General features: G+C 39.6%; 1 protein-coding gene across 1 annotated transcript in view; it reads right to left on the bottom strand.

Moving 5' to 3' along the window:
* Positions 1 to 12,646, bottom strand: part of CNTN1 (contactin 1) — a 268,296-nt gene that overhangs the window by 49,646 nt on the left and 206,004 nt on the right. Inside the window, exon 15 of the mRNA XM_075147813.1 lies at positions 2,052 to 2,172. Coding sequence (XP_075003914.1) covers positions 2,052 to 2,172 — 121 coding nt within the window. The remainder of the gene's footprint in view (positions 1 to 2,051; positions 2,173 to 12,646) is intronic.

Genomic DNA, 12,646 nt, shown 5'->3' with positions numbered 1-12,646 from the left:
TGGAAAGGTTCATCAGTCCCAAGATTGATCTTTCCTTCATTCTTTAGGAGATATCTCTTACAGCTTCTCACCTCACTATCAAAGTTTCTGAAAATGGCATGTGTCAGGAAACACTAAGGGCCAGCTGCTCCCTCAGGAAAGCTGAGCCAGGATCCACAAGTAAGCCTAGGGTTGGCAGTTCCTTCAACAGTCCTGCAGGGTCTGAGTACAGGGGGCAGAGCCGGGTGCTGATATGGCGGTCCTCGGTACTGCCAGCAATGACTCAGGTGCATCCAGGGGATAGACTACTGCATATCTCCAAGCAGTCCATCCAGGAGACAAGCTACCTACAGCATAGGTCTGAAGCCCATCCAGGAGGCAGGTCCAGAAACAGAGCTGGAAGCAGGCATGTCTGTAACATAGCTCCAGTCAGGGCTGAAGGTCCAGGGCTGAGCTTAACGGGGCTCCTGGGCCTATGGGCAATTGCATGGGTGGGTGTCCTGGGTGAGGCTGGTCAGGGCCATTAAGGTCTGTTGGTGCACTCAGGGGCCTGACAGTCTTCAGTGTACTAATATCACTTGCAATTCTCCTGAACACAACAGCAATTGTAATGCTCTAAGATCACATAGGACAATCCATACGAACCGTTAAATTGTTTTGTGGACAGACAAAATATCTTCATGTGCCTGCATGAACAGTGGTTATCCTTTACTGCTTCATTGATGAGACGCTGTGGAACCTAGCTCTGTGTTTTCATACTTTGCTGTTGCCTCTTCCTACAGTGTAACTATAATGTCACCTTTGTCACATTTCATCAGATATTTAACCTTGCCCCTTGTGGGGCCCCTTGCGGCCTCTAAACCACTCATTCGTGACACCCTGTAAGATGTTGAGTCTTCCACTGACAAAAATGGTAGTGAGAATTACTCAGGCAGAACTGTGTTCATCATATTAAAACCCAAATGTTGAGCATAAAATGAATGCTAATTTCTTCCACAACATAACCTCAGAACAATGATTCTAATTACAATTACTGGGTTGAAGCAGAATCAGAAGCTTGATAAAGCACCTCGTCTCTCTTTTTATTTTTAAAAGGAATTGCTTAACAGACCCTTCTCTTTTTCTTTGCAGATGTATTCTGCAGTTTCACCACTTATCATATTTGCTTTGACATTTCATCCAAAACTGATGACATTTCACTGGCTGTTATTACCCAGCAAAAATGAAATACAGAAATATTCAAGTCCACAACATCCTCACATGACAGAAATTCAGAATGAAGGCACAAGCTATACTTCAGATGCTATACAGCTCTATAGTATAACTGGAACGTGGGGCAAAACATGACAGCAATGCGGCCGCAAGTACAAGTTATGTCTCCTCTGAATTGTTAGCATTACAGAGCATTAGCACTTCAGAACGTGCTATATTATATCTGGAGGCTCAAAACAGAGTAAAATGCCCAAAGGACATGAATTAACCCACGCTACTGAAACCACGCATTGTACCAGATCCTGTAGGATACGTACTGTATGAGCAAGCACAGTCTTTTGAGACCACATGTCTGTAACACTTAACAGACATGAACCAGTCAACAATGAAGTGATAAACTTAACCCCAAATGTCCTGGTTTCTGTCATTTGAAAACTAGGAATCCTTTTAATGTAAGCCTAGTATTATACACAATAATTTAATCCATAAAGCTTTATGAAAAAACAGAAGTGGCTTCTTAAAAATGTTATACAGTGGATATATTGAAATGATGCTTAAAATCTATTTTTAATAATGAACACCAAATTAAACTGTGTAAAAATTATTTTAACATAAGGAAAATACCCATAATAAAAAATTCTTTATTGCTTTTCAGGAAAATACATGCTTAGTTAGACCTTTAAATGTCTGGAATAGATTCACTACCATGAGCAGACTTTAAGGACTTCGCATGTGCATGCACTTCTTGTTTTAATTTCTGTCATTTCTTGATGAGAAATAACATATTCTAAACAACCAGAAACACTCTGCTTGTTCAGATGAAAACCAGCCACATTTCTCTTTTACCTGGAGAACCTTACCTCTTACCACAAGGTCAGCCGAAGCCGAGGAGTTGTCAACAATCGTCTGAGCAGTGCACATGTACCTCCCAGCGTGCCGCAGCTGAACATTTTTAATGAGCAGCTCACCGTTGGATTTAATCTGTTACAAAAATAGCACTTAGTGAAGCTGGTAAACATCTCTGTACAGCTATGTGATACCTCTCTACACATCCCTCCCAACTGATATATAGTGGTTGCTATTTCCAAAGAGCAAGTGCTTACTTCGAGCATGAATCACCCTCAAAGATACATCTGATTTATATGACAGCTGTTGAAAGTGTCCTATGTTTCCTGAAGAGATGCTGCTCTTTACCAGACATGAAAAAAACAGATGTCTTAGTAAATGTATTTTTCACAAGCCAACATTGCCCTTTTACTATTCTAAGCCCATATCTGAACATTAAATTTAGTCAAGAATTTTTCATAAATAGCAGTTCGATGATTCCTCTGTACCATTACTTGATTTTTTATGCACATTTGTATGATAACATGTCATGGAGAGTCCTACTAACAGAGCAGGATACTGTTTGGCTCTTCCTTTACAAGCCTAAAGCAGTACAAACGTTTTTATCGCAGAGAGGCTACAATCACAGCCTAAATAAAGGTGCACCAAAGAGAGATAAAGTGCAGCGACTGCGAAGAAACAATAATGTTCAACATGTGTCACAGCTCCTTAGAGAAAAGGCCAGTCCCCGTTCTGCGCAGTGGTGTTGGCGATGGACAGGACAATGGCAGTAACCACAACCCCGTGGCGGGAGGCAGGGCTGCTGGGGCTCCAGGACGGCTCCGGGACAGCACAGCCCAGAGCAGCCCCTTCCTTCGGCGACCCATGATGGGGCACACACAGACAGTGCTGCAGTGAGGCTCAGCCAGGGCTGACCCCCTGCTGCGGGAGCTGAAACGCTGCCTTTCTGGCCCCGCCAGAACTACAGCTCCCGTCAGGGCACAGCCCGGCCTGGCCGTGGGCCCTGCTGGTGCTCACCTGCTGAGCGGCCAGCTCACTTCCCAGCCCGACCGCGACCCGGCCTCCTCACGACGGACCTGCCCAGACACCCTGGGCCGTGCCCGGCCTTGGCTGCCACCACCAGACCTGCCCTGCTGCCCTCCCTCGGGCCCTGCGGGATGGGGCCCTTGCAGGCGAAGCCCCTGCCCTGCCGGCCACACTATCCCCCCTGGCAAATGGCAGCAGGACCTCCAGGGAAGCAATTCACCGTTCAACGAGGCTCATACACTCATCATCACCATCACAGACCCTAACCCTTCCTCAACACTCTTCACCAATGCTAGACCATCGGGAAGATCGTTTTCGGATGGCGGTAAGGTCCGCTATCTGCTGCTACCTGTGGCTGTACAGATAGGCAAACCGAATGAAGTATTTTTGTCCTATGACGCTTCTGTGAACCCACTGAGTAACTGATGGGCACCTGTAACACAAGGAGTAGAACAGAGACCACGAGATATACCACGCTATTCTTAATGAAAAACACATTTTATGTTAAGACATTTATATAAATGTTTAAAAATAACACACTTGAAATATTTTGCTTAGCTATCCTGCATTTTATTCCAGAAAAAGATTACTAGGTTAAATCACAGGGTTATACACGTGTTAGTCTTAAAGGTATCTCAGAAAAAACCCAAACGTTCTCTCCAAAATATATCTGATTGCTTTCATGGAAGTCAAAATGTTACAAAAGATTAACAGATGGATTTATACCACACTATACCGAAAGGGGCAACGTTCAGATTTCCTAATTCACTGTAGATTGTTCAGAAATACAATTTTTTAAAAAAACAACCACTGAGATAACTCACTGCAATCCTGAAACCTTCGCATGCAGGAACAAAAGGAATTCAGATGCAAAATGGTATGTAAAAAAGAAATTGCTAAATATTCATCTGTAAGAACTAGTGCTATCATCATGGAAGGTTCTGGGGAACAACAAAGACCTTCAATACAATCTCAAATATTACGGGCTGTCCTTAGTGTCTCTGCATTTAGACATCCTGAAGAAATGAAATAAAGCTATGTCACCCAGTTTATGTTTCCTGACTGAAAAGGAAGGGGGGAAAAAAGTAAGGTTAAATCTTTTCCAAATGTTCTGAAACTAGAATGTCAGTTTAGAGTCTATATTTAGGGGAGATTAAAATAGCCAGATAAAACCATCCTTTTCCTTTCCAAACTCCAGCAAGGATTTTGGATGCCAGCTTCAAATTCTGCCAGCATAAAAATTCAGCACAAACTGAAATCTGTTAACACCAATTTTTTTGGCCCAGCATAAGAATTCACATCTGTAAGAAATTACTGAGGTAAACCAGTGATTGGATAAAAGGAGAATCACGCACCCATGAACGAAACTGCTTAATTCTGGCTAGCAACACTTCAGCTGATTGCCTCATGGGGTCAGAGAGAAATGCAGGTTACGCTGTACCTTTTCAATTTTTGAGTGACACAAGTGCTGTTAGCAATGATCAAATAGATTAGTTTGATCAGTGAACAATCCAATGTTCTTGATATATTTCTGACCATTTCTTTTTTAGTTATTATTAAACTATGTCCGTGTGTGTATATATATTTTCACACTTTGCACTCCAGACTAACATAACAGGGCTTTTAATTTAATTTGCCAAAGTGCACACAGGGTATAGAGATGAGGTGAGAACGCCAGGGGAACTGCCTTCGAGGACAGCATCCTTTGAAAATCTGTGGGGATTACTGCATAAGTGAACCCTGGCTGGCTGCCTGACTAACCACATGTAAGGCTTTTTCGTCTACAGTGGGCTAAGCAACGCTGTCAACAGCTTTCAGGAAGAAAAATCAGTGGGAGTGTCAGTACTTCTATGGGAGCAGAGAGGGCGGCTACCTGCACCTCTGCCCTCCAAAAAATCACAACAAAGAAGCTGCAGAAGTTCAAACTCCTTGAGTTTTCGGTTCCTGGATTTTTTTGTTTTGTTCTTATTGGTTTTGGTTTCAATAAAAGAGACAAACAATTCTCTGAGTGCTGTGTATAGACCTTTAGTTTATTAACATTCTAGAAAGAACCACACTGCCTGTGAATCTCTGATCATTGCTTGCACTTTGATATGCAAATAAACATAAGCAAAGGTTGGGCAAAGCAATAAGGTTTAGAAAAACTGCATAAACTTAGAATTCTCATAATCGTATTATTACTTCAATAACAAATGATTGCAAATTCTTAATAGTCTTAATACTCATTAACTCCTATGTTAGCACTTTAATTAAAATACTTTATTATATTTATTAATGATGTGCCCATATACTTGCTCTAACGTTAATTTCTCTTACGGGAACTTGGTCTTAAAATCTACATGATAAAAAACAGATGGGAAAATGTAACATAATTTAAAAATCAACAACCCATAGATATGGTATTGTATCTTGTTGGTTCAGAAGCTCTCCTGGAGCAAGGTTTTATGCAGTTGGTGATGAAGCTTTCCATACCTCAGAAGAATCCTAAGTTCTTGGTGGTAAAAGAAGAGCTTATAAAGCAAATAAAGAGCATCAGCATCAGCAAATTCTGTCCACAAATTAGATATGAATGCACTGTATGTTTTCATTCAAAAACCTCAGCTTGGCTAAGTTTAAAAATGCCTTCCTTAAGTCAGAGAAAACCGAATCACAGACTGGAAATATTGATAGCAGTACTCAGGGATGTTTCAAGGGTATCTGTGGTTCACCACTCAGTTATTTACCAAGTTTCAAGCAAAGACTTTCATCATATGAGCCCTATATTTATGCTTTAATAGTGATGTCAAAAATAGCATTGTATGACCTATTTCTGAGATTCACTGTTCTCTTTTGACTATCAATCACCTTTGCCAGTGCACTAAATTACTGAAAGCCATCAGAATGTGCCCCTGTATGATCAAAAATCATTTACAGGAATCTAGTCTTTTGATTGAAAGCAGTATCCGCTTCTGTTGGGACCTCAGAGACAAAAAAGAAACTTATGCTAGTATGAACCTAACGAGCCCTTTGTAATAATAAAACTAACTTGGCAGAAATAGAACAACCTGGTAAGCAGAGACAGAGTCTTTTTTTTTTTAAATTCAGGTTCAAAAACTAGACATGTGAGCTTCAGAGGTGTTTAATACACAGTGAAGGTAAGATGATAAGAGAATCGATAAGAAGTAATGTGGAAGAGATGGGATTCTTGGTGATGAGATCAGCTTTTCCAGAGCTAGCAATAATTTAAAACATCTTTTTCTATTACATGTACCTAAAATTATTAACTCAGTGAGTTCACGTCAATTGTTTTGTTCCTGCCAGTAGAGGATCTGCTATGTGGTAGATACAAGTAGAACAGATAATCCAACAGCTGTTGACAAATGTTAATGTAAATGTGATTATAGCTATTTTCCTGATATTGAGATCAGAGGTGACATGGGGACACCATCACCAGTGCAGCTCTATTGTCTCCATTCGATTCGCAGGAGAGCTTATCTCACTTTGTTTTACAAGCCGTGGCTGGCATGAAAGTTACGGGTAAATAAAAAACCCAGCAGGATAATGATGACAGAATCATTCCCACTGAAGAATCTCTTCCTTCAGCAAACTATATTTAAAGGAAGTAGAGTGCTAATTCTACCCCTGAAATGTGGACTGGGAAATATTTCCAACAAATATATTATTCTTCCCCATTCAGCATACCACTGAGTATGCCTGAGGACACCGTGCTTTGCACCAACATCCCTGTGATAATATGCCCTCTTATTTCATCTCCAACAACAGAAAAGGCCTAGGTACTTGTTCACTTATGGCTCACAACTTTACGGCTGATGATGAAAATTCACAATACACTGCAAACTACATTTCTCTGAGTAGTGCTCACACCTGGCTTTCTCAGCTCCTGCTACCTAACTAGGGATGGTACATGGATTTTGATAGTTTGTGAAGTCTCACAAGCACATAAAGTTACAGTCAACTGATTTTGCAGTGCAATTTTTTAATTCTAGCACAGAAGTTGGCATATCTTGATCCTCTAAACAGACTACATTTCTCTGTGCTGGAAATAGCACTGTGGATTAATAATAGGTTTCCTCAAAGGCTTCTGTCAGAGCTAACGGCTCGTTGGCTTCACCCTCAGCACTACATCTTCTGCTCTTCTTCCCCTCCTTGTTCTTAACCACTGACTCCATCCATCTCATTCCATGCTCACTACGTTACTATTAGGCCCTAGCCTCTAAATTTTACCCCAAACCTAGCCAAAATATGTGACTTCCGACTCACTCATGTCTAAAGCATCTCCCTAATACACCAAGGCACTGAAAGGAAGGTATTGAGACAGTGCCTTTGGAGAGTCCTGCAACTCTTTTTCAGAAAAAGCAGTAGCTCAGCTGATTTGCTTGGCCATGCTTCATGAACAATCACCTGCCCCCTCAATATATTCAACAAATTGTACTGAATGAGCTCACCATGACGCTGTCTCCCGGGTTTTGTTCCAATCCATACACAGCCTCTTCTTACTCATCAGTGGGTAACTGAGCTTTCCTATCTAAACATTTTTCTCTAATTCTTCAGTTCCCCTCCTGAAGTTTCTATCGATTTCCTGTCATATAGCTGTAGCTAGACTCCACACTCTGCAAGGAGGATTACCAGGGGAAGCAGTGAAGAAAAATTAAAATTAAAATCTTTGTATCTTTTCTGCCACAGAAAACTGTGGAGTGTGCAAGGAGAGATTTATACGATAAAACTAAGTATCTACTCAGTAATATGTTGAAGCAGGAGCATGCAGTAAAACACCTTTGTCTACCATATCCAGCCAAGGAACTGCAATTTATAATAGTTGACAAAAACCAAGCAGGTATTAAGCTATACTCCTCTAATAGAATTTTTATAGTCCAACTTATTCTCTGTGGTTTACAAAAACAGCTGTTTTGGAGAACTTTCCTTTTTGGCAAATGCTGCCTCCAATCCAGAATTCATCTCACCTATTTTAGACATCTGTAGCATGGATTTTGGTATCTGAACTAACCACCTTTTACAGTGAAAGTGAAGAAAACAGGCCCTTCCATGTGTGATTTACTTTAATGTAAAGTAACTGCCCGGCCACGCGTCTCCAGAATATTATGAACGTGGTCCTAGAAGACTGCAACGTTTTCTGTACTTTGGAGAGGGATAAAGTAAGATGAATAATATTTGCATAGGAAAAAAAAAGCTTTTGAGAATACAGTGAAGTCCACACTATTGAAGGTTAACTGTATGATGGTTGCAGGGACACCAGAGTAAGTTATAGACAGACAGCTTGGATTCAGAAGCGACTTCAAAGATGAATAGAGCCTGAGCTACGAGCCCTGCAAGTTCTGTGCTGAACATGTTTGCTTTGTGCCACGTCCCTGAACCTATGAACACTGCAAAGCACACCACGGATTCAGCAGGTCTTAATTGCTGCTCGGTAGCAGTCATGACACTGAGGTGTGTCAGCACCATCTTGAACTACACTCCTCATTCTGAGGGCTTTTTAGTTGTGTCAATGCTATGCAATGTCCAGCATCAATAGAGACACCTTTCTTGTCCTGTGAACTCCCCGTGAAAGATTCCCTACCAATTCTGTAAAAAAATTCCATCATTAAAGCTGCTGGTAAGGTAAATAATTCCTAAATGTTAAAATTAAATGATTTGCCAATTCTCAGAGTGTTAAAATTCCTATTTTGATGGAAATTAGAAAGAACAAAGCATAAATTTCCATGATACACTTTCTAAAATGACCTCATTCTTGCTGATACCAAGCTTTGGTCCAATACCTTAACTCCTTATTTCAAACACTGGAGCTTCTGCTTGTGGTGAAAGGTGCTGATATCCCACTAGACAAATAACTGTGCACCAGCATATAAATGTATTGGCTGAGCAAAATACTGCTGCCATCTTCTTTCAACACTCAATACCATCTTTGATACACTTCATTTAACTGTATTTTTTTACACAACTATATTAAACCATCACAGAATCACACAATAGTTGAAGTCAGAAGGGATCTCTGGGTGTGCCTTGTCCAACCTCCCAGCTCAAAGCAGGGTTGACTGGAACGGGTTGCTCAGGGCCTTCTTCAGTTCAAATATTTTTAATAACTTGATGGATGGAGACTTCATAGCCTCTCCAGGCAACCTGTTTCAATGTCTGACCACCTTCACAATGAAAAAGTTTTCCTTTTGTTTAATTGGAATTTCCTGTTTTTCAGTTGCTGTCTGTCACCTCTTGTCCACTCACGGGGTGCTAATGAGAATAGTCTGGCTCGTCTTCCTTAGTTCCCTCTCACCAGGTATTTATACATGTTGACAAAATTCTCCAGAGCTTTCTCTTCTGGAGGCTAAATAATCCCAGCTCCCTTGGGCTCTCCTCGTATGTCAGATGCTTCAAACTGTTAATCATCTTAATCCTATCACTGAGAAGTTCAGCAGAGAGTTTCAGGGCATGCACCTCTGATTCTTCTCCTTTTACAATAGGAACAGAATGATTGCTTTCTACTATTCAGTATTTTTTAAATGCAAGATGTAAATTTCCTAACAAAACTCAAGTACCGAACAATAGAAACCAAGAATCTTTGACATGCAAAAAATTTTTAAGGTAATTCCAAAATTCTCACGATTTAAAAAAATATTGTTTATCTTAAAAAAAAATAAAGCAACGAGCTGCAAGTTTCTCTTATAAATAGTCTTGATCACTCCAATTTTGCACCTACCATTTTGGAATTCTGTTTTTTTCTGGCTTTATTTTGGTTTTGCAGAGGAGAGGGGAACTCAACATCTCGAGTGGGGCTCCATGGAATGCTTTTTTTGATAAATTATGATCACAAAGCAGCATGAAGCCTTGAAGCTATCTGATGTAAAAATAAGGGTAGTACTTTCTGTGGGATGTGAAAAACACACTAGATGCCAAGAATAGAACTTACAAACTACTTCAGTAAGGTACTTTAAATGATCCAGATTATTACATGATAGAGTGATACAAGCCTGCATTTTGGTAGGCGTGAAAGGGTCTCAGGTACCCAAACACAGTTTTTCCTTACGTTCTTTTGATAATCTCACTGCTAATATGAGAAAACGTGAGCAAGCAACAAGTCAATTGTCTCTATGACAAAACTTACTGTCCGGCCTTATTTGTTTTTCCATCACCACTTCCTCTGTCTTTCGATTCTTACAAAAGAAAGTTATTTGTGAGTAGGCCAAGTTGCTGAACACTTGTACGGCAATTTAATTTAATTTATTAAAGATAAAATGGTGAGAAAAATAACAGGGTTTCAGGTTCACTGAATTGTTTAAGACAACTAATAAACAATGTAGCAAACAGGAACATTGATGGTATGGAAAGTATTTTAAAATATATGCGTGTCTATATGTGACTAAGACTACTATAGCCTGCATTTGGACTCTTCCTAAGTGTATGTACAAGTTTCTGACTTGAATCAGTTAAATTACGGAGTTCCTCTTCCTGACTATCCATACGAATGGACTAGTGTGGCTCCAAAAGTATTAAAAAAATAGTTACACACCTTCACATATTAAAAATAATCTTTTGTAATAAACTTAAAAGAATATCCTTATTTCGATACTGTATATTTTTTAAATATATATTAAAAGCAAGCTTTTCAATCTTCAAATACACACAACAAAAAGCAGATCCATAAATTACAAATGACTGAACATTAGAGTTTTCCAGATTACTTGAAGTGCTATATCTCTATGGGACTTGAAAGGATGTGTTAATGTTTAGTTCCTCGACCAAACATCAGAGAAACAACCATACATAAAGTCAAAAGCAATCAATTTGATAGTAAGATTTCAAAGACTCCATTTGACTCTTCTAAAGCTAACCAATTAATATATATTTTTTTCTTTTTAAATATCACTGTCATAGGAAATCAAAACAGCACTGACAAATGTTCTTTTGATAAATGAGTTCTAGTACTAATGTAATGCAAATTAGTTTTGCCTTCAGCAAATAATGGAGATACCAAAGCTTCCATTTAAAGAAAGAAGACTTATGCAGGTATTCACATGAATTTCATTAGCATTCCATTATGTGTATGTGACAACAATATTAGTATTATTTTGAGAACTGAAATACTGTGGCTGTATCAAGTTTCAGCATGTTGATCTGCACTGTCACATAAATTAATAGAGATATTATCAGGAAGACAGATGAGCATCCTTCATCAACAGGAAATTATAGCACAGAGAGCATGCATCACATATCCAGTAATTTTAATATTCATGATGGAATACTTTTTTCTTTTATGTTTGTTGGGTGGCAGCACGGGACTCCGCTGCTTAAAGCCCAGCAGCCAGGGCTGCTGCTGTCAAATGCACAACAGCTCACCCCTTTGCATCCGAGAAAGCCTGAGCAAACCTGCCACCCAGTGACTTGAGCTGAGAACTGCCAGAGATGGAAGTGGTAGGCAGGAGAAAAACCCTTCGCTTACACAGCAAGGAAAAAAACCCTTAATGTAAGAATACGATAATATATGAATGAAACAGAAATACTGGAAGTGCATATTCCTCTTAATTACATCCTATATAAACCTTTGTATTGGATTAGTTGAATTTGTTAAAAATTCTGCATTTGTTATTACTTAAGTGCTGAATCACCGAATAACTACAAATCGCAATTTCAGACTTCAAACGCGATCCTACTGTCCCCTCTGTCCTGAGTGGTTAAGGCCGAGCTGCCCGTGGAAGAGGAACAGAGATTATCTGCACTTGCTTTGCATTTGAAAGCCCAGAAAAAAGGCTTAGGAATCCAAAACAAGAAGCTGCCCCTGCTAAAATAATTTCTACCAGTATCATTCAAGTGCAAAAGGAACACCACAAACCAAGAAATATCCTTCAGGAAGATGGAGTTACACACTGACAAATAAATTAACTGATGTTTGGATCTAACCTACTTAACTTTAACTGTCTAAGTGAATTAAGAGTTAGTCACTCTTCAGCTACTTCTGCATCCTATGGAGTATCCATCTCTATAATCTATTGAAAGAGGAAATCTTCCAGCACAGGATTCAACACCCACATGAAGTGAACTTCTCTCTGCAGACCATAGAAGGTCTGTAAAAGTTAATCAGAATTTGGGATCAGGTGACCCAGGACCGCTGGCTATCTGGAAGATGAAATAGGTGGCTGGGAACCTAAATATTAAGTCAATCTTCACAGATATTGACACCTTACACACTTGCTGAGGCCCTTATTTGACCCCAGATTTGTTCACTTGAAGTGCTTTGCTAGAAAGTGCCCTAAAATTGGGATTACATTTCAGAATTATTTCCCCTAAAAGATAAAAAATCAAATTTCCTTATATTTTCATTATTAAGAGGAAAACCCAAAAGTGTATGTCAATGATATAAAAACTTTTGTTCAACTTATGACCAACAGATGGAGAAAGTTCAGGTTCCTTTCTCTTGCATTACATGGTCTTGCATGACAAAGTCCTCTGGTAAAGGCATTTTTACCTTCCTTCCACACCAAAATCACTGATTCATCAACACTTGCAGCCTGATTTTCTGTTTCATGGAACACAATTTCTTCGTGTGACTTCTGTCAGGTAGCTAAAAGCAATCAAT

The sequence above is a fragment of the Calonectris borealis genome, chromosome 1, assembly GCF_964195595.1.
Source record: "Calonectris borealis chromosome 1, bCalBor7.hap1.2, whole genome shotgun sequence".
Taxonomy (NCBI): Eukaryota; Metazoa; Chordata; class Aves; order Procellariiformes; family Procellariidae; genus Calonectris; species Calonectris borealis.
Note: the sequence above shows the minus strand (reverse complement) of the source record. Positions and strands in the feature narration are given on the sequence as shown.